General features: G+C 41.6%; 1 protein-coding gene across 1 annotated transcript in view; it reads left to right on the top strand.

The window, feature by feature from the left end:
- The window catches only part of CAMK4 (calcium/calmodulin dependent protein kinase IV), a 177,197-nt gene that overhangs the window by 86,549 nt on the left and 67,110 nt on the right, over positions 1 to 23,538 (top strand). The window contains exons 3-4 of the mRNA XM_086479497.1: positions 11,424 to 11,486; positions 12,122 to 12,204. Coding sequence (XP_086335623.1) covers positions 11,424 to 11,486; positions 12,122 to 12,204 — 146 coding nt within the window. The remainder of the gene's footprint in view (positions 1 to 11,423; positions 11,487 to 12,121; positions 12,205 to 23,538) is intronic.

Below are 23,538 nucleotides of genomic sequence, written 5' to 3'. Positions count from 1 at the left end.
CTTGTTGGCCTGTTTCTCCAGCCTGTCCAGGACCCTCTGGATGGCAGCATGCCCCTCTGAAGTATCAGTCCCTCCTCCCAGTTTGATGTCATCAGCAAGCTTGCTGAGGGTGCACTCTGTCCCATCATCCAGATCATTAATGAAGATGTTAAACAAGATTGGACCCAGTATTGACCCCTGTTGTACACCACTGGTTACTGACCTCCAACTAGAATTCAGGTCACTGATCACAACCCTCTGGGCCTGGCCATTCAGTCACCTTAACTGTCTCCTTATCCAGATCATGCTTCAACAGCTTAGATGGATCTTACAGGAGACAGTGTCAAAGGCCTTATTGAAGTCCAGCTTGACAATGTCCACTACTCTTCCCTCATCTACCAGGCCAGTCATTTCATCATAGAAGTTTCTCTAGTTGGTCAAGCATGACTTGCCCTTGGTGAATACTCCTGATAATTGACTTGGCCTTCGTGTGCCTGGAGATGGTTTCTAGGACTAGCTGGTCCATCACCTTCCCAGGGATTGAGGTGAGTATGACAGGCCTTTAGTTCCTTGGGTGCTCCTTCTTGCCCTTCTTGAACACGAGTGACATTTGCCTTCCTTCAGTCTTCAGACACTTCTCTCAATCATTGTGATTTATCGAAGACTATTGACAGTGGCTACACAATGACATCTGCCAGCTCCCTCGTGGGTGCATCCCATCAGGGCTTATGGACTTATGTATATTCAATTTGCTTAAGTCTGGCCTGACCTGATCCTTTTCCACCAAGGTTATGTCTTCCTTGCTCCAGCCTTTCCCACTGGTCTCTGCGGCCTGGCATTCCTGAAGGCAGTTCTTGCTATTGAAGACTGAGATGAAGGAGACATTCAGTACCTCAGCCTGTTCCGTGTCCTGTGTCAACAGGTCTCCTGCCTCACTCAGCAGTGGGCCCTATTCTTCCTTTTGCCACCTGTGTACTTACAGAAGCCCTTCTTTTTGATTTTGACATTCCTTGCCAGATTAAATTCCGTTTGGGCTTCAGCTTTCCTAACTTCATCCCTGGATGCTTGGACAGTGTTTCTGTCCTCCTTCCACATTACCTGTCCTTGATTCTACCTTCTGTGTGCTTTCTTTTTGTATTTGAATTTGTCCAGGAGCTCCTTATTTATCCACACAGGCATCCTGGCATTTATGCCTGACTTCCTACTCACTGGGATGGTCTGCTTTTGAGATTAGAGGACATAATCCTTGAATATTAAACCAACTTTCTTGGACCACCACCACCAACCCCCTACCCGCCCCTTCTTTCTAGGACCTTAGCCCATGGGATTTTTCTGAGGAGATATTTGAAGAGGCTGACGTCTGCTCTCCTGAAGTCCAGGGTTGTGATCTTGCTTTTCACTCTCCTTCATGCCCTCAGGATCCTGAACTCCACCATCTCATGGTCACTGCAGCCAAGGCTGCCTTTGATCTTCACATCCGCAATGAATCCTCCTTGTTGTTGAGTGTGAGGTCCAGCAGAACATCTCTCCTTACTGGCTTCTCTGTCACTTGAAGGAGGAAGTTATTAATGCACTCTAGGTACCTCCTGGATTGCTTGTGACCTGCTGTGTTGTCCTTCCAGCAGATATCAGTGTTGAGATTCCGCATGAAGACCAGGGTCTGCAAATGTGAGGCTGCTCCCATCTGTATGTAGAGGGCCTCATCCACTTTTTCTTCCTGGTCAGGTGGCTTATAGCAGACGCACACTATAATGTCACCTTTTAACTTGTATGTTATAAGCCAGGTCTTCTTCCTCCCATGTAATGGATATGTGAAATGTATTAAAAGGGAGACTGCTTTATTACCACTGAGCTTCATACAGAGCTTGTTCGTCCCAAAGTTTGTGAGAGTATAGTCAGTATTGCAGTTATATTAAGGACCTCAAAAACTTAAGTTTGAGGTCCCAGATAGTTTCTTGTCATTGAGTAGCTAGACCTCACCAAAAGCTGAAGTAGCCACAGATTTTACCTGCAGTAATATAAGAACCTACGGGGTCTTCAGGGACTACCTTTTTTTTAAGTGCAAAAATTGCACTCCAAATCAAACTTTGTGCATCAGAGGTGGTTTTTAGGTCTGATTCTGTGTGATTTCCTGAATCTGCATGTGTGTTCTGTGGCCATAAAAGGAGAGATAGGTGAGTCTTTTGAAAGTCAAAGTTCACCTATTCTGGTTCAAGTTCACATAGTTTACAATTGCCTCCTTTCAGCGTCTTCTCGATTACTCCTAAATTGTATGAAGCATCAGGGAACACAGGATCAAACATGGAAGGCACCCTGTGGCTCTTGTGCACAGAAGTTACAGGTTGGGGTGATCTGTTGGAGAGGGAAGTCACTGTATGTTCCTGCTGCTCTCAGCCTACTCAGTCACTTGTCCTTTTTTCCAGGACAGCTCATAGATCCTGGCAAAGAAGGCAAGTTAATGTGCTGTCATTAATGTAGTTGAGACATCCTCTATAGGGACTGGAGAGATGTAGGGATAAAACCAGTCCTGTAAATTCTAATGTTATTTGTTGACACATAGTGATAACAAGAAACAGCTCACGAGTTTCTAATCTATGAAGTGAGCTCTCTAAATTAGTTATAAGGCCTTGCTTTCACATGCTTGCCTACCTCTTTTAACCATCTCAATATCTCTACATGCTTCTCTGTATCCTCTTCCAACTATCTCAGTTACTTTTCAGTCTCTCAAAAGTTTCTGCAAGGGATTCCTTCCCTGCTTTCCTTTGAGGTTCTACTGGTTTTCTGTGTTATTCAGATTATAAAGTATATAACCTGTAAATTTTAAGCAGTCTTGCGGCACAGGGTCATTTATATAGTTCCTGTAAGCGTAGAGTTACAGGTTCTATATACTATCAAGCAACACTGAAGTGACTTCAGGACCCCTCATTATCTGTTTGGGGTTGACCTACCAGAAGAATTGTGTAGCATCAGGAGATTACAAGTCTCCTAGTGCAGGTATAATTTAAATAGCAGATCCAGAGATTCAGGGTGGTTTACAGAGAAAACATGCAAGACTAATATGCACTTGATGTTGTCATGATTTCATTCCATCTGAAATATTTTGAACAAAGTAGTCTCATTTCATCATCAGACTCACAACTAGTCCTTCCCCCTTCATCATCTATGTCATTGCTTGCAAAATGGAGTGGTACAGCATATAGTTGATTGTTGTGGTTTAACCCGGGCCAGCAGCTCACTCCCACACTGCCCCCAGTGTGATGTGTGGAGAGAATTGGAAGGGTAATAACAGTGAGAAAACTCGTGGAGTGAGATAAAGACAGGTTAATAGGTAAATGTGAAAGTGAAGCAAAACAAGGAACGCATTCACTCCTTCCCATCGGCAGGCAGGTGTTCAGCCATCTCCAGGAAAGCAGGGCTCCATCGCGCGCTACTTGGGAAGACAAAACACCATAACTCCGAGCATCCCCCTGCCTTCTTCTCCCTCCAGCTTTTATTATTGAGCACTATGGTATGGGATATTGCTGTGGTCAGTTGGGGTCATCTGTCCCAGCTGTGTCCCCTCCCAACTTCTTGTGCACCCCAGCCTGGGACAGAGTGAGAAGCAGAAAAGGCCCTGATGCTGCATAAGCACTGCCTAGCCATATAGCTAAAACATCCCTGTGTTATCAACGTTTTCATCAGAAATTCAAAACATAAGCCCATACAAGTTCCCATGAAGAAAGTTAACTTTATCCCAGCCAAAACTGGTACAGTGATCACATGGAATAATTTAGTATCTGTGATGGAGATTACAATATTAATGGTGGCCCTGATGCCTCAAACCTTCATTGGGTAGCAGTGAAGATTCACACGGATCTGTAAGTGAGTTTATTCAGAGAAGATTGAGTACATTAGCTTACTATTTATGTGCTATTTCTTAAGTCGCAGCAAGCATTGCACTTGGCTGTTAATACAAGCAGATGTGACATATTCCAGATCTTTATCATGCAGCTGAGGACTCCCAAGAAATTGAATAGCTATAAAATAAAATGTTGTACAGGATGACAAGAAATGTCCTGTCACCTAATAGCTCTCAGTTTCTAAGAGACTACTGTTACATGGCAATTTATTTACTCAGAGGGATGGTGTGAATGTGAAGCCTTTTACAGAATACCAGATGTCTAAAACTGGTTACTTCAGTTAGAATAAAATAATAACTTTTCACTAAGAAGAGAGGAGATTTTTGATTTGTAACTGTAAGGTGAAAACCAGGAATGGGCAAGAAAATTGCAAATACAATTTTCTAAATAGTCTTAAAAAAGCAACTATTTTGAACTAAAAAAAAAAAAAAGTACTTACCTTTTGATTTACATGTTGTTCTTGTGGCTTAAAAGTGTCCTCCTCCACCCAGCTTTGGGAACAGTAGCAATGGCAGTAACACACTATAAAGACTTGAGTAGCTGAAATGAGCAGTTCATGAATACCCAATAGCCTGAAATATGTTTGCATAAACCGTTCAACAGTTATCAAACATATTTGCAGAATTCTGTGTGTAAATGAGTCAGGAACAGAAATAACAACCAAATTAGTCACAGTTAGACCACACCATATAATAAGGCCTATTCTAATGAATGTATAACTTGTTTTGAACTCAGATATAAATTGTATTATTGCAAATGACCAGTGTTGTGCAAGCTTAAGTGCCTCTGGGCCCATCCTTCACCCTTTTGGTGATGCCACCAAGTTAAACACATTCACAAAGGCTTGTGTATCTTTGGGGAATATTACCTGCATCTGGTCAGCTTTACCACTGAAATCATATGCAGGGCCTGTTAATCAGCTGTGTCAGCATGTGATTTACAATCTATACAATCCCACAAATCATCTCTATCCATCTGATGATTTCCCTGCAAATGTATCGTGTTTTTTGAGAAACAGAAGTGTGGCTTGTTTGATGGACCGATTTACATTTAACAGATTAACTATCATATGCAGATAGTGCATTTCCCTGTAATTTTTAAAAGCATATGCTTGTACAGGCCCAGCTAACCTGTATTTGTAGCCAGGAGGTTTGCATGTGCAAGAAGACTTTTAGGCACCTAATAGGACAATTGCAAACATATTGATGTAACCTGCAGTAGTTCCATGCAAGTGTGTTCAGTGTGAAGAATATGCATCAGTTGAAGGATTATAGCTGCAAACTGGACATGTGGACATGTGCACAGAAAATAGCTGGTCTAATAATGAATAGTCTATTTTCTTTGCATTAATAATACAAGTTTACTTATGGAGGCTCAAAATAAAAATTCTTAGTAACCTATAGAGTGAAAACTCCCTGCTGAGTTTATGGAAGATACTGCAGGGCTGTGCAATTACTGCTGTGCTTTATTGTACTGTTTGATGTGTTCTTCAGGGACCTCATGTTCAGCTTGAATGGAGATAGAGCCAGAATAGTCTGCCAAGCTTAAAATATGAAAAAGATTATTTTGAAACTCCTTATGTTTTTTTAAAGATAATATTAGTCCATTAGGAGTACAAAGGTTGCTCCCATACAAAGAGAGAGCTGAACCTTGCTGAGAAGGTCAAGCAACGTCCCAGCAAGAACAGCCCCTGAAACACAGGAGGAATTCTTTACTTGAGAAACTCCTATTTTCATTCAAGAAAAAAGGTTATGAAAAGAATCAAATCCCGTGAAGCAGGTGTTAAATGAATGCCCTAGTTGGAACAAAGAAGTAGGCTTTCGTTCAGAAGTGTCAGTTTTTTTAAATTCTGCTTTTGCCCACTGTCCACTGCCATGCTGATTACTGAATTACACCAGGGTAACTCAGGGAGATAGACTGGGTCACATATAAAGCATCTATTTTAATTTGTTCTGGGATTTTTCTGTCATACCACTTTTTGTATCCCCCAAGATTCTTTATCATTTATGGTGAAGACTGACATCCGTATCTTGCGTTGATACATAAACCATCTCAGATGCATGATTTCAGTGGTACTACCCAGCTTTAGACAGATAAAAAAGCACATTCAGAAGCCTTCTTTAGAGTATTTTAATCTTGAAGTCTTGACCGGAAGACTTTCTGAGAAGATACTCTGTGTATGAGCTGAGCATAAACTGGAATTCCTGTTTATCCAGGATATTCTGAAATTAAAAAGCGAAACCTAAAACTGTATAGAAAATACGTACTTTGAATCTTCTTGTGAAGATTTATTTAAATTCAAGCTCATTTATTTTTTCCTTGAAACCTTTCAAGAGAACCTGGATAACTCAGCAGCCCTGTGTATAGTTGTGACAATTGGGAACAGACCTTTTAGACTACCAGGGAATCGGCAGCTCTGCTCGTGGGTAGTCTATGCATGTATAGGTTTTAATATTTCAGCTTAACTGTGAGAAGACGAAATAATGGCAAAATTACAAATGGTAATTAGCAATTGACTCCATAAAATAGAGAAAGATTTAGGCTGCAGAGCAGTTACTTTAGCTGAGATGAACATAAAAAATTGTTTCTTGGAAGCACTTTTAATAGAGTGTGGTGGCAAGCCAATAATGATTTGCGGCATGCTCCCTGTAAGTTCAGAGAAATACATGCTCAGAGGCTGACCTGCTGGTTTGATAAAGCATTCATTGTCCAAATTAGAGGTGTTCACGTGAGTCAGTAAGTGGGATATTAAATAAGGAGCTGTGCAGAGCTGGGGTGAACAGTCTCCCTGAGGTGAGCAGTGCTGTGAAGCTCCTTGAGAGCCATTTGCACTGTCTCTCCACATCACTTGCCTGGGCACAGTGTTGTCAGCCAGCCTGCGTGGTGTTCACACTTGGGTAGATATGCCCCTCCATGTCCATGGTGCCCTGGGGAAGGAGGGCAACAGAGCCTGGACTTGCAGGATGAGGAATGTGCTCTGCTTCTTGCTCTCTACTAAATTTGAGGGATCTGTAAATCTGTTGGCCACCTGAACAGGATGGCATACCATATTGCAAGGCAGCAACTCAATTAATCTGTTTACAGTGACAGTTCATTTATCTTGTTTCATTTAGTTCAGATAGAAGCAACACTTTTACATCTCAGAGGTTTGTTGCATCACTCCACCTCACCATCTCAGCATATAGAACCATGGAAGAATCTCAGCTTTCATTAAGGATTTTTCCAGCCCTTTCTCTTGTCAAAATAGTCTGAAATTTATAAATCAGAAATAGACTGATTATAGACCTAGCACTGCTTCATACATGACCGCTATCAAATTTCAAAGACACAGTGTTTGTAGACACATATCTATAAGATGGATAAATGCCTAATTCTAGAGACGTGAAATAACTGGAGAGACAAAATACAAGGAATAATCCAAGAATAATTGTCTTTTTTATGTAAATGCTTTGATATAAATTAAGGGGGCAGATAATTTTGTTCACCCACACTTGCAAATGCTGTCCTAGTTTCCTGGGCCTTCGGTGTGTGAAATACTCAATTAATGCCGTTATTCCTATGTCTGTCTGACTGTAAACAGGACATAGGATTGCAGTTTTGAGTGCACACAGCATGGTACCATTTATCAAGTGATCTCAGATAACACCACAAAGCCATGTGTCCAGCTGCCATACAGATAGGCGTTTCAGTTCTTGGGTTCTTGGTCTGCCTCTTGCACTAGTTGAGGTTACTGCATCTTTGCTGCTGCAGGTACTTTATCTAGTTAAATTAAAGGCAGCATGCAGACGCTTACCTGTGCTACAGTCACAGCTCCTGGTTTGCTTGCTGAAGTGCACTGTGGAGCACTGCAAGCCACAGCACAAGGCAGGACTGTATCACACCTACAAGCAGTTCCTGCAGATTTGCTGCATTTTAATGCTTTACGTGGATGTCTCAACAGGTAGGCCATGGAGGCATATACATGTGGGATTTAATAATTACAGGCCGTCTAGCAACTCTGATTTTTTTGGTCTATGGGAAGTGAAATCTTCATGCCTAGGGTCAGTGGTGAAGAACTGATAAATAATTTGATGATTACTTGGCAAATGACTTCTCAAATTGGCACGGATGTACCACAGCAGAATGCTGCTTTGTAGGCCTATCACAGCAAATGCCTCTTGATTGCTTGCAATTTAAAGTTTGCAGACAGAAAATACAACTCAGTAAAATCTCGCCAATGTTAAAATCACCTAACTAGACATTCACACAACCTGGTACAGAATTAGCATAAGTTTTTCACACAGAGAAAAATAATCTTTTAAGTAGAAATCGAAGTATGCTAATGAAATGTTTGACCAAAAGCATACTCTAGTCCATTTAGCATAGATTAAAAGCAGAGAATAAAGGAAGCTTGTAGAAGGATAATTGCTGAACTAGTGGAACCAGGAAACATCTGCAAGTTAACACTTGATTGTTAACAGACCAGTTCTGCTGACCTTATTATTCTTGACTGTGATGTACTCACAAAGGTCTCACTGATGTGCCTGTGTAGTATTAATTTAAGGAAAGCTCAGGTAAATTGTTACATATGGTACTGCGTATTTAAATTGCATCCAGAGAGGAGACAAAAATAAGCAGGGTTTGCAGCCTTATTTTGTTCAGTTATTACATCTACACAAATCAGACCGTTGTATTTGATCTAGCCAAACATACTTAATTTGCCCAAACGTTTGTGGTAATAGGATATTTTGGTTAAATTATCCAAGTTTTAAAATTTATTACTCTAGCAACATACACTATAGAGTGAAATGCCTGACTGTCATCCTGTCAAATAATTTCTGACAGGAATGTAAGTAGTTGAATTGTTGATATGTCTGCCCAAACTAAAAATAGGCCAAGTGTGGCCCCAAAACATGGTAAGTGTTGTTATAGCTCTATACTAGTGTAGGAGAAAGTAAGAAAATAGAAGTGATAAAACAGTGTGTCTGTAATAAAGTTTGGTGACTACATATGCTGCAGTTTTTACTCTAGAACGATTCATATCACTTTTACATGTATTCTTCTGTTGTAAAATCTATCCCAGTAGCCATTTTCCAGGATGCTTATAAATATATAACCCTCCTAAGGGTTTCTCTGTGGCCTGTTTGCCATTGCATCTTAGCGTTTTGAATGTTTATGTACCTTTTCCTCATACCACCACCTGAAGAAGTATTACGAACGTCTACTCTTTTGTGTCAGGTCAGGAACTGGATCACAGAGGGACTCACCTACATTTGTAGAGTAAAAGCCCAGGAAAGCAAGGACCTGAAACTGAGCCTTAGTTCACTTTTTCAATTAATTTCACAATAATCACCTGCAAGATGGGAGGAGGCCTCTATCGTTTCTCAGTTGTAAATACTTAGTGCCAAAAGGAAGTATCTTTATAATTTGGACAGCCTCTCCCATGCTTGTTGCCAGGCATGTTTGATGCGCAAATGTTTTCAAAACTGCAGAAAACAAACTGTAGGTTGTTCAGTTTGTAGTGATGCTCTCCTGGGGAAGTGACTGTCTGTACAATATTGTTTGTACGTACAAAATTATTTTTTTCTGATCCTGTCTGAGGTGCAAAGTGTATGAAAACAGTCCAGGCATGTATTACTCTCTGAATCATCAAGAGCCCCTTGCTACCTAGCAGTGAGCTTTGGAACACCTGGCTGTGTGTTTCCACTCACAAAAGTAACCCAGAGTTGAATAATGGCAGTGATGCCAAGGGTATGTTGAAACCCAGAAAGTCCACAGGCTGGTGCTCACAGCATTCTTCAAACCTGCACAGGAGACCATTCTTCAAACCTGCTTCTCATTATTTATGTAGCAGGCAAAAGCAAAGAAACGCTTGCATTCAGAGTAAAAAGCAATAAAGTTTATAAAGCCTGTGATGGTCGCAGAGCTTAAAGCTTCTCGTGTTTGATCCCAGAGCAGGCGTTTACCTGTGAAGATTTAGTTATTGACCATGTTCTTGCTTCCAGTTAGGTGTTCAGGTAATGGAATAACGGAATTTTTCATTCCTCTTTGATTTTTGCTTGCTGCTGCTGCTCACATTCACTGAATCTGTCCAAAGCTGGTTTTTCTTGGTTTCATTTTGCTTTCTAGCAGAACAACTAAAAGAGGTTAAATGTCAATGAGTTTCAAGAAATCCCTAAGGGCTCTAGTTCTTCACTCATTTACATCACAGCACTGTGGCATTACTAACCTGGAATCATTCCTGACTGACACAACAGGAGAATCAAATTCTGCCTATCCTGTAGTTCTGAGTGTGACTGATAGTTGGATTTTTTTATTGCTGGAAAAAATGAAATAATGAGAAGTACATCTCTTCTTTCAGGTGATTAAAAAAAGCAGTCATTTTTTAAGCATATGTGTTCCTCACTAAGAATTTGAAGGTAGTTTTATGTCCCTTTTAAAGGCTTATGTATTATGACTGTCCATTTCCTGTATTATGTGAAAAACCAAAACCAAATCCAAAACGTGTGTTTGCTGAAAAGACTCCACTTAAAAAAACCCCACACAGCTCCCCTCAAAATGTTCTGCTTGACTTTATCTGTGTCATCACTTTGGAAACAGGTAGTGACTTAACTTGCTGACTTGTCTTTCATTTCGTACCCCCTGAGATGAAGAGTGCTGTAGAAGAAAAATGTTTATAATCGTCATCAGTGTAGGATTTCTCTAGGATTTGTGAGTATATTTGCAAACCAGATAGTTTCTTCATAAATTTATTAATTACCTTAGTAACATAAAAGCATGCATAATTTGCTTATGAGTATTTTACTTTCTTGCTTGCATAAGCATTCAAGTTCCAGGAGAGCTGCGGTTGTCCTTCCTGAGTAAAATGCTCCCTAGGTCTAGCTTTCTTGTGAGAAATAACCAATGTCCCCCAACAGGACAGAGGTTGTGCCTGGATTATTAAAGACTGCAATCTGAGAAGAGAAGGAAAGGGAAGGGATAATCCTCTCAGAGGTGTAACCCAACAGGTAGTCTTTTGCATTAATAGACCATTCTATTAGATAGATCTGAAGCAAGTTGAAGTTAAACATTTTACCCTGTCTGTGGCTGGGAGTGTTTCAATTTTGCATCACTCTTTTACTCTAATCAGTATGTTACACTGCTTTGATGTGCACATCCTACATGCAGAAACCTTTTTCCAGTACAGCTGCTTAACAGTGTTTCAAAGGGAAGCTATGCTGGCATAGACTGAACCAACACAAGTAGCTATAGACAAGGGCATAACTTGAGTAAAAACAGGAATTTTAGCATCTTTTTCAGATGTCTTCCCCATATTCTATTTCTTGCGTGACTTATATGTACATTTGTAATCATTTTGCTAGATGAAGATGTTTTTGCTGTTATAGTATCTGTATCACGTTAAAGCAAAATTACTCCTTACGCTATATTTGACTTGTGTGTCTCGCATCAACTTACTCTCCTAAGAGATCTAGATATGCCGTTCATATTTCCTCTGATACAGCTAGAAGTTTCTATGGTGATCGTAGAAGTAAATTTTTCACTTTTTCCCTCCCCACTTTTAACCAGGTAGACAAGAAAATTGTCCGCACAGAAATTGGAGTTCTTCTTCGCCTTTCACATCCTAACATTGTAAGTTTATCCTGGTTCTTTCACTCCATGTTTTTTTAAATTCTTTCTGTTCCTGAGAGATGACTGTTGTGGTTCACCTATACAGACATGGGAGAGTCCTAGATTAAAGCTTTGGGTTCTCCTCATGAGCGCATTAGCAGCTCGTTATGGAAAACTGTTGAATTAAACTTACACTTTAAAATAAATTTTCAATGTTCTGACAGAGTTGAGTGATAAACTGTGCAAAAGAGATTCTGTAAATGAAAGAGAAGGTTGGTCTTGTCAGTCCTTGGAGGGTGGGGAACATCTTAGTTTCAGTTACTCTTAAAGATTGGCAGGCAGGTGTTGAGAAGCACTAATGAAAGCAGCTTCTTAAACTCCTATTTTACACAGAAGTTGCTGAGACACGAAGAGTATGAAAAGAATAAACAAAAAGGAAATACAAAGGGGATAGATCTAGCAAAAAAAAAAAAAAAAGGAGCGGGGAGAGAACATACACAATAACCTGTTCAACTGCAACGTGAATGATGCACCAACTTTAATTGGTACCATCCTCTGCTTTGTTGACTATGGTCTGTTTCCTGCTGTTGGCCCTGTGATACGCTCAGCAAGAAGGCAAATAAGCACAATGGATCCTTTTTGTTATCTTTTACCAGATAAAACTGAAGGAGATATTTGAGACGCCCACAGAAATCAGTCTTGTTTTGGAGTTGGTCACAGGTGGAGAGCTATTTGACAGGTAAGTTACCTGTATGCACCTCGCTCGGTACCTTCCCCAAGGATGTTACAGTCCAGATTTCTTCTCTGCACATAATCCCTGTGTTAATAATTACTGGAATTATTTTGTCAGCATATGGTTTGTTCACATGAGTAAATATCTGCAGGAACTGGCTTAAAAATGTGTCTAGAAATGTGATTATCAGGTGGTTTTGGAAAGGATACAAGAGTTGAAAATGGAGGAAATTGTCAGTAAATTTTTAAGAGCACACACTACTGAAAGATGGTATTCAGCAGGTGCATAGTGTCAGAGTGTGCTAGAGCAGACAACAGGCAGGAAAAACTGGCAAAATTGCATTGACAGTTTGTCATAAAATATGGCAGGTGGCAATCAGCCTGCCAGGACGATAGTGTTATGTCAGATAAAAATTTGGTAAGCAGAGTAACAAGAAGGAAATTTTCTTTAGTATTCATTGTATTTATAAAACCTCTGGTTTTGTTGCAATGGTTCTGCAAGACAGCTATTGAGTTCTGAAGGTATTGCTGATAAAGCTGCACATTTGTGGTGTAGGTGCATATGCATAAAGTGAAATGATTCTTCAAAAGTATTGGGGTGATGTTTTACTGGTAGGGATTTGGTTTTTTAAAGGAAGAGAGGGTATGAGAAGCATTTGATACTGGCTTGAGTAAATCAATTAAATCAATTAAATCATGGGCATTTGTGCTTTCCAGTTCGTGTAAGGACAAGTTATTTGATCTTCCTTCTTCTGCAATTAAAGTTTACTGTTTCAGAGGACTGTCATACAAATACACATCAAAGACTCAGTGTGAAAGGACCTTTGACTTGAGAAAACAAAAGGATACTCTTTTTTTTTTTTTTTTTTTGTACCATGGTCATAGCTACCTTGAGATGAACTACTTCTGAACAATAACAACAAAAGCACCTCCTTCTGTCACGTGTTTGTTTGGCAGAAGAAAGGTGCATACTCTCTCAATACTCAGCCAAAGCAATCAGGAGAAACGTGCTGCGATTTAAACAACCAGGGAGCACCCAGTCCTGAGTGAGAGAGGACTCTGCACAAGATTCCTTACCTTTCACATAGCCCTTTATGTATCCATGTAGTTTCAGACCGAGTGGTTTTCAGGAAGGCTGGAGACTCTACAGGAGTCTTTGATGAGAAGAGTTTGCAAAGGGAAAACACAAATATGCCACTGAAATGGTTGGTTCCTGAGCAGCAACCATCTGTGTAGTAGAAGAACTGAAGAGACTCCATGGGATCCAGAATGCGGAATTGCATTACCTGATGGAAGTAGGATTTAATATTACAACATTGTCAATGCTCTGTAATCTATACCCAGCAGTGATTATTGGATTTGAGCTCTCAGATTGATCTTTCCCCAAAACGGTGTGCTTCATTCAGTAGTTTGGCTAGGATGAGCTGCCTGGCTTTGCCTGAAGAGAAGCAAAGACGTTTAGTTGCTTACTAGAATTGCGGTGCCCCCTTGTGATGCTACAAGTGAGCATTAATACTATGGAGGTCTGAATTCAGCATCCTCCTTTTCTCCATATACAACAGAACTGGAAACTTTGCCAACACAGTCTGCTCTGATCTGTGATTTGGAAAAAAGACAATCAATGAAACAAAACCCATAAAAAGCTATTTTCAGCTGCTAAGCTAGCAATAGGAGTATTACTTCACTTTTCAACCTTAAACCAAAAATAATGTATTAGAAATATGCAGCCAAGGTGTTTTGCAGTAGTCACTCCAATTAAGCATTAGGTGTTCCTTTACTCTCTTAGCTGGGCTGAAGGATTAACGCTTGCATTGTGCTATACAATGGCTGCTCTCTGAGTTTTAGGGAGGGTAAATTTAGCTTTCTGCCTTAGGGCAGACTTCCTCTCTCATGCTTAATCTTTTCAATCCATACATCTTTTTTATCATGCATGAAGCAAATGTCCTGACTTACAGAGAGGCCTTGTGCATTCTTTCCTCTGTGCTTGCATGACTCCTGTCCCAGGAGAAAGCAAAACAACCCTGGAAAATCTCCCGCTGGGCAGTGGGGCTGTGTCAGATGCAGAGGGAGAGCTGTGACCCTGTCTCGAGATTCATCCCATGGTTCTCCTAGAGACAGGACCCTGTACAGGGAGCATGTGGGCAAGCAGGACCCCAACGTGGCTAGGGACCTTCTCAAGGGTTTGGAGGACCTTATATGCTTGGTGCATAGCTACGTGACTTTGTAAACCACTGTCCATAGACAAGCAGCAAAGCAACTTTTGTACTCTGGAGGAATCACTCTTTCAAATTAGCTGTCAGCAAATGATATGACTGGATCTGATACACAAACATCTGCTGTCCTTACTGCAAACATCTTCGTTGCTGTTACTGTTACTGCTAATTCTGGTAATATGCCGGTACTTTTTATATCAACTGTTTTATTGCTCTAGTTTTCTGCCATCCCAGATGTTCATTTTTCTTTTGAATAGAATTTGAGTTGCAGATGAGTTAAGTTCTTTCACGTACACATTCCCTTTATCATGAAGATGATTTTATAAATACCCAAGATCCAATTAGTTTTCTAGAATCCTATTAGCATTGTTGATGTGCTGCTGGTTTCATGCCACTTTAACATAAAAGTTCTGGGTAGTAAAATTATTCACTTCCTCCACCCTATTTAATATTTCTGGCAAATCATCCATGTTATTGCTAAAATGAGCTTTCATTATGACAATTGTTCAGTTGTGTTACCTAAAAGGAGATTAATTCATACAGTTATGCATCTGAGTTAATACAGCTGAAATCAGGTTAGGTTTGGTTGTATTTCTGAAAAGAAATCATACCCTGACATATAATATTCCATCATCCCGAACATAACAAATAGGACTCTACACTAAATTGGAGAAGTTTGTGTAAGTTAGAATATTTATTGCCAGTTTTCATGATGGCTTTTGCCAACCCAGTAAGTGAGCAGTAACGAAGAGCTTTTGAAGTTAGACCAATAGACAAGCTGACCATAACAGAGAGAAAACTGGTAGGTCTAAATTAACTGATATGCTAGTTCTTTCCAGATGCTGTGTCTCTAGCCCAGTGCTGGAACATAAGACTTTGACATTTGCTTGGCCCTGCTGTTTCATTCCTGCATGTTTAAAACTGACATGCGTGGCTTAAGTGCATTTAAACCAGCAGTGTTTTGATAGATTCCCAAGGGACGAGCCTCTGGTATGGTTCTGAGTGTCCCAGCAGCAGCATGCCCAACAGTACGTGGCCGTGTTTCTCATGCTGCCATGATACTGAGGGCAGGCTGTTGTCACACTGGTCCTTACTGGGGCAGGAGCTAGCTGAAAAACAAAAACCCAAAATCAGAACAGCTGTTCAAATGTGCAGCAGAATAATCACTCTAACCTTTACACAGTCTTTAAAGGACGATGTTTCCACTACGCTTGTGCATAGGAAATTTCAGGACTGGGAGCAAAGCGGCAGGCAAAGGTCTGTTTTCATCCCTCTCTCGCATCTTCCTTCTCACCTTGTTTTCTTATGAAGAGCGTTGCAGAGCCATGGTTCAGACTGTAGGCACATCTTTTGCAGGAGAACTTTGAGTGATGGAAAGGCATAATGAAATTTGGTTTTATTAGGTTTTTGAATGACATCTTATTGTGCATACAGAATAAATAAACCTTATGTGGATACTTTTAAAAGGCAGATTTATAATCAGAAAGCTTTCCATTTCAGCTTTCCTCCATTGAACAGAAGAAAGCTAGAGGCAGAGTTGATAGAATTAACTCTCTACATTATTTCAGATAGATAGGACTGAATTTGAGCTCAGATAAATGGAACCAAACATTTTAATATGAATTGAAGATCACAGTAGAAAAAAAAAAGAGTTTAAATGCAGTGACCATAAGGAAATGTAGAATGAATTGACACTACCAAATTTGATGTGGTTTTCCTGGAAAAACAATAGACTTATCTCATTTATATAGGCAAATTATTTGTCAAACTAATTGCTTTTGTAGCACATTTTTATTAATAATCAGTAAACCTTAGACTGTTCAAAGATTTGATCAGATAAGTAGCCAGTGGCCTCACTTTTTTGTGTTAACCCCTTTGATTTTTACCTCTTCCATTTCTTTATGTTTCTTCCCTTTTAGAATACTGATGATTCTTCTTAAGCTTGTTTCAGTTATATTTTCCTCTTGCCTCTTCCTTTTGCTCTCTGTCTGTTCATCGTTCTTTGCTTAAATGTAATTTCTTGGTACTGCTCACTGTGACTTCCTTTTCTATCGCATGGTGCATTTCATCAGAGTCTTGGCCACTTTGTTGATCTGGCTTTGCTTCTAACAATTAACCTCTTTATTGTTACAGGCAGTTATAGGTCTTGCAGCCCAGTGAAGTCTTGATACCTGTCTTTTATGTGGTCACTTTTTGAAGTTAGTCTTTTTTATTCAAATTTTATTCATATCTGTTTAAGATGAATCACCAATATATCACTTTTCCAAATATTTATTTCAGCAAAACAATCAACTCTACAGATTGATAAAACCAGTTTTTGTTAGACTTTCTTTTTTCAGCTTCAAATGATAGTGTCAATCCATACATTCTCCTTGTCTGTACTTTGGCATCTTGACCACAAACTCTTCTGTTTCTTCTTTCATCTTATTATTGATGCCTAAAAATACTGTTTACGGCTGACAGTCAATCGCTTGACTTGCTTCCATTTTGCGTAGTTTTCTCTGAAATACAGATTCAAGCTAATACTATCTTCTTTTATAGAGCATACATTAACAAAAATATTAATTACTTGTTCTAAAGAACTTACTTTTTTAAGGGGTGTGGGAATGATTACCTCTTATGGACAAAATTTCATTAAGCCTTCCCAGGCTTCAGGCACACCTTGTTTCTGCTTATGGATATTAGAATTGCTGAGGAACATCAAAAAGGGTCAAGGAACTAATCAGTCACTAATGAGGGGGTCTTTTGTATACTAGTGGTGGAGTAGCATCTTTTATTTGTTTCAGAGCTCTGATCTTGTTGCGTGGTGGCAGTCTGTTTTCTGAACAGGGGTCAGAGCAGCCCTTTGGACTCTATGCCACATGAGCAACTAACAGTCCCCTCATTTAGGACTGGCAAAAAAAAAACCAACCTAAAACAAAAACAGAGATCGGACTTGACTACTGTGTTGAGTTTGGTGTCTGGCAGAGTTTTGGTAGCAGGGGAGGGGGATACAGAGGTGGCTCCTGTAAGAGGCTTCGAGAAGCTCCCTTGGCTCCAATTCAGACTCTCCTCTGGCCAAGGCCAGACCAATGGCGCCTTTGTGACTATCTGTATTTGAGAGAGGAAAAACCTATTGGGCATGTTGCTTGTTGGTGAGTGGAGGAGAGGAGGGGGATGGGAGAGAGAGAGCCCTGCGGACCCCCGGTCAGTGAGGCAGGAGAGGGGCAGCTGTGCCGGAGCAGAGGTTCCCCTGCGGCCCGCGGTGGGGTGGCGGCTGAGCCCCTGCAGCCCCTGGAGCCCAGCGGTGGCCCAGAGGTCGCCCTGCAGCCCGCGGAGGGCCCCGGGCCGGAGGAGCAGGGACCGGGCCCGGAGCAGAGCGCGGCTGCGGCCGCGCTGGAGCCGCCCGTCGGTGGGAGGGCGGCAGCCCCGGGAGGGCCCCGCGCTGGGGGGTTCTGGGGAGCTGCGGCCCCGCGGGAAGGACTCGCGTTGGGGCAGTTCCTGGAGGGCTGTCTGCTGGGAGAGGGACCCCGCGGTGGGGCAGGGGAGGGCTGCGAGGGCCCCTCTCCCTGAGGGGGAAGGAGCAGCGGGGAAACCTTGTGCCAGCCGGACTGTGACCACCATTTCCTGCCCCCTGCGCTGCTGGGGGGGAAGAGGGAGCAGAGCTGAGCCCGGGGAGACTGGAGGGGTCGCGGGGGGGAGGGGGGGGGAAGTGTGTTGTATTGAAGACCTGGTTGTATCTCCCATTGTCCTTGATGGTGGTGGTTGTTTGTATGAAATGTGTGTTGTTATCCCCAAGTTGAGTCTGTCTTTTGCCTGTGACCATAACTGGTGAGTGAGCCCTCCCTGCCCTTTGTCTCGACCCTCAAGCCTTTTTGGTTGTGTTTTCTCCTTCCCATCCATCAGGTAACAGGTAGGGGTAAGCGAGCAGCTACGTGGGGCTTTGCTGTCGGCTGGGTGGGCTTAAACCATGACAGCTACACCTACTATGCCCTATTCTCTGAAATAAGAAGACTACACACAAATTAGCTCTGGTAAAAGTGCTCCTTGATGTCATAATAGCTCATTTAGTGTCTCCTGATTTCAGCTGCAGTAATGATAAAACCTGGTAATTTAAGAATAAAGAAGTGTGCGTTAATGCTCATTTGTAGCATTGCAGCCTTTCCAATGTAATTTTGTATTTCCTTCTTGTACTGAGTTGTAATAATGCCTCTACACTTTTTTTTGTAGTCAGTGCCTTGTTTTCTATAACCGAACAGAATTACAAGTAAGTCCATATCTACCGACTACAATATTCTCTTCAAGATGAGAGGTGCAAAAGATTTTTTGTAAATGTTTGTGCATAGGATACTACTTACACTGTGGTCAATGTATGCATTTAGAATTAGTAGAATGCTAGAGGGAACACACTTGGAACTTTATAAATGACTAAGCAACTCAAGCAATTATGATGGTGCAATTATAATACTGTCTGGCTTCCTGCCACTCTCTAAATGTGAACTGATAAACGTTGTTTAGGTGTGGTGCTTGAAGATATAGTTTAGGGGTGTACTTGGTCGAGTAGCATTGATGGTTGGACTTTATGATCTCAAAGGTCTTTTCCAACCTGAATGATCCTATGATTCTATGATTTTACATTAAAGCTTTCCTTGTTCTTAACTTCACTGTGGAAGGCTTCTCATTTAAAAAAATTTCATTTAAAATGCCCTCTTGCCTTTTGTTGTTACTGCTCAAGATAACTTTGCAGGAATTGTTAGTGTGGATATGTCCTAGTTGAGACAAGCCTGTGTGTTGCTAGCCCACTCTGGCAACTGGGCAAGCCTTTTAGAGGTAGGACACATCAGTGCCTGTGAAACTCTCTAGTTTGTTAGGTATTGTTAATACCAAGACTTCTTGTGATTAGAGCATCTCTGACATACATATTCTAGATTTTCTGCCACAGCCTTACTGTTGTAATATAGACATACATGGTCTGGATGCCAGAAAAACTAGAAGAGATACACCTGTTAAATTAAAGACGAATCTGATCAAGCCTTAGGTGATTTCCTCAATTATTATCAAATTTAGCTTTCATATTTGTTAGAGATGCAGAGGTTTTTTAACAGCTCTGTGCAGATGACATGTTGAGGCATATGTACCTACAGCCTATATAGCTGTAGCCTACATAGATGTATACAGGAAGTCTCTGACTGACCCAAGAGCTAATGATGTGTCTTCTATACCTTGATTCAACACCTTTCCTGAAATTATAAAATCACTTAGGATGTGAGTGCTTTGTGCATTTTGTTTCTCGTTGCTTTTTCTATGTGCATTACGACAAGAGTATAAAGGGAAGCCAAAATGTTTTAGGAAGGAGTACAGTTATCCTAAATATTCAGAGCACCAAAATGCTTGTCCTAAATGATAATGAAGTTGATTTTTTATGAAAGCCTGAAAAGCACATCCTTTTCAGATAGTGTACTTCTCAGTTCAATGTTGAAATTTAACTTCTAGAGTAAGGAATATATCACACATCCATGCACTGTAAGAGGTGCCAAGGTGAACCTGAAATAATCCTGAACTGAATAATGGTAATGAGAATACGCTTGTGAATTGTGACTTAGAGGGATATAAGCATAATGTATGTTATGCAAGCAGTGCCCAGTTTCAGAATTTGATGGCTGTTTGTTTCACTCTTATTGGGAAGTTAGCAATGTGCCAGAGTGAGCTCCAGGGCAAGGTGTACAGAAAAAATCTCCATGACAACCAGTGAATTTTAGATAAATTAGCATTTACTATGTAGAACCAAACATTTTTTTAAATTGTTAGCACATACTGGCATTGGAACAGATCTTGTATTTATGTAGGCCAGTGTCTTGCCTGCACAGGATGTAACAGGATGCAACCCACAGGTAAGATATGATACAAGAGTTATGGAGAAAAGCCAGCTAGAGGCAGAATGAAATGACCCTAAAACCAGTGATGGCTTTTTTTGATATTGCAATATTTGTAAAGAAAAATCTAAAAAGCAAATACAGGCGGTGTGAAGAAAGAAAGAGAACAATGTTGGGAGCTGATAAAGTAATAAAAATTTTTACTTTTTTGTATGGCTAAATGGATTTGGCAGGCCTTCTGCCTACATGATAGATTTCTAGATTCACGTAATACTGAAATGGAACCAGCTCCACAGTGTGGAGAAGTAGTCTTTATAGTAGCAATATTAAATTATGGCTAAATATTGCAAATTTTAGAATAACTGTTTAGATTGATTAGCATAAAACTAACTGCACTTACCAATCTGATGTGAGGGAAGCAAGAAACAGACTTTACCTGCTCAGATTTCAGGCAAGGCTGGAGGATGGGTAGGGTGGCCCATGTGGGAGGGTGTTGTGGTTTAGGCCCAGCCAGGAGCAGTGCACCACGTGGCCACTTGCTCACCCCACCCTCCATGGCAGGGTGGGGAGGAGAATCTAGAGAAAAGGGTCAGGCCTCTCAGGTTGAGATAAGAACAGTTTAATGGAAGAGAGAAGAAACAATGGTAACAATACCACCACTAATGAAATAACAGATACAGCAACCCAATGGCTCATTGCTCAGACCAGCCACTGCACCTTTGAGCATGTGCCTTCCAGCGCTCCCACTTGCATACCGAGCATGGTATCTAATACCCCTTGCCTACTTTGGTTTGGCTGTCTCGGCTGTGCCCTCTCCCAGCTTCTGGTGAAAATTAACCCTATCCTAGCAAAAGGATAGGAGGGAAGCAGGGAAGTAAAGCTAAGAATAGGAGAATTAGTTCATACTGTGGGGGAGGAAAAAGTAAGTTTGTTAAAGTGGGTAAGATTTCAAATTTCCTTGATCACAAGGAGTCGCAAAAACAGCTTGTGTTTAAAATTGCAGCAATAGTCATTGCACTGGATTCCCATATCCAAGAAAAACAAAGGAGAAAGAGACTTCAGTTTCAGGGTCAGGAAGCTGGTCAAGTAACCATTTCTTGTACTATTTGGTTCCTCTTCCACGTTGCTTCTTCCACCCTCTGGCACACTTGATTACAAGTTTCACGAGTTTGTACTAACAAACAAAGAAGCACTGGTCAGTGATATGAAGGCTGGGGGCAGCCTTGGCTGTAGTGACCACGAGAGGGTGGAGTTCAAGATCCTGCGTGGAAGAAGCAGGGCAATCAGTAGGACTGCAACCCTGGACTTCAAGAGACCTAACTTTAGTGACTTCAAAGACCTACTTGGAGGAATCCCGTGGGGTAGGGTTGTAGAAGGTAGGGGGGCCCAAGAGACCTGGTTGCTATTCAAGCACCACTTCCTCCAAGCCCAAAACCGATGCATCCCTACGAGGAAGAAATCACGCAAAAGAGGCAGAAGGCCTGCTTGGATGAGCAAGGAGCTTCTGGAAACACTCAAAGGAAAGGAAGAAGTTTACAACATGTGGAAAAAGGGACTGACCACTTGGGAGGAATATAGGAATATTGTCAGAGTACGCAGAGATGCAATGAAGAAGGCTAAGGTCTGCTTGGAATTAAGTCTGGCTAGGAACATCAAAGACAATAAGGGCTTCTTCAAATACATCAGCAGCAAAAGAAAGACCAGGGAAAATGTGGGCCCCCTGCTGAATGAGGCAGGTGCCCTGATGACAGAGGAGATGGCAGAGGGAGAAGGCAGAGTTACTGAATGCCGTCTTCGCCTCAGTCTTTATGGCTAAGGCTGGTCCTCAGGAATCCCAGACCCTGGAAGTAGGAGAAGAACTCTGGAGGAAGGAAGACTGCCCCTTGGTTGAGGAGGATTGGGTTAGGGGTATCTTAGGCATATCGGACACTCACAAATCCATGGGTCCCGATGGGATGCACCCGAGACTGTTGAGGGAGCTGCCAGATGTTATTGCTAAGCTGCTCTCCATCATCTTTGACTGGTCATGAAGGACTGGAGAGGTGCCTGAGGACTGGAGGAAAGCCAGTGTACCTCCAGTCTTCAAAAAGGGCAAGAAGGAGGATCTGGGAAACTACAGACCAATCAGCCTCACCTCCATTCATGGAAAGGTGATGGAAGAGCTCATTCTGTCTGTTATCTCTAAACAGGTGGAGGAAAAGAAGGTTATCAGGAGTAGTCAGCATAGATTTACCAAGGGGAAATCATGCCTGACCAACATGATAGCTTTCTATGATGGCATGACTGGCTGTGTGGATGAAGGGAAAGCAGTGGATGTTGTCTGCCTTGAGTTTAGCAAAGCTTTTGACACTGTCTCCCATCACATTCTCATAGGTAAGCTTAGGAAATATGGGATAGATGAGTGGACAGTGAGGTGGGTTGAGAACTGGCTGAAGGATAGGGCTCAGAGGGCTGTGATCAAGTGGTGCTGAGTCTAGTTGGAGGCCTGTAGCTAGCAGTGTTCCCCAGGGGTCAGTACTGGGTCAGGTCCTATTCAACATACTCATCAGTGACCTAGATGGAAGGACAGAGTGCACCCTCAGCAAGTTTGCTGATGACACAAAACTGGGAGGAGTGGCTGACACACCAGAAGGCTGTGCTGCCATTCAGCCAGACCTGGACAGGCTGGAGAGTTGGGTGGAGAGGAACCTGATGAGTTTCAATAAGGGCAAATGTAAGGTCTTGCACTTGGGGAGAAATAACCCCATGCACCCAGTACAGGTTAAGGGTTGACTTGCTGGAAAGCAGCTCTGGGGAGAAGGACCTGGGAGTCCTGGTGGACAACGTTACCCATGAGCCAGCCACGTGGCCTTGTGGCCAAGAAGGCAAATGGTATCCTGGGGTGCATTAAGAAGATCATTTTCCCCGTGTGCCAAAAAATGTGTTGGCGGGGATGAAGACTGGCCTGGCTGAATAGGGACCTTTGGCAGGACCTTAGGAAAAAAAGGAGAATTTATGTCCTTTGGGAGAGAGGGCAGGTCTCTCATGAGGACTATAAAGAAGTAGTAAGGCTATGCAGGGAGGAAATTAGGAGAGTGAAAGCCCAATTAGAACTTAAACTAGCTACAACTGTTAAGGACAATAAAAAATGTTTCTATAAATACATGAACAGTAAAAGGAGGGCTAGGGAGAATCTTCCTTCTTTGCTAGATAGAGGGGGATACACAGTGACAAAGGATGAGGGAAAGGCTGAGGTGCCTTCTTTGCCTCGGTCTTTAGTAGTAGTAGTTGTTCGCC

This window comes from Leptosomus discolor, chromosome Z (assembly GCF_034619465.1).
Source record: "Leptosomus discolor isolate bLepDis1 chromosome Z, bLepDis1.hap2, whole genome shotgun sequence".
Classification (NCBI taxonomy): Eukaryota; Metazoa; Chordata; class Aves; order Leptosomiformes; family Leptosomidae; genus Leptosomus; species Leptosomus discolor.
This window is presented reverse-complemented; position numbering and strand designations above follow the sequence as displayed.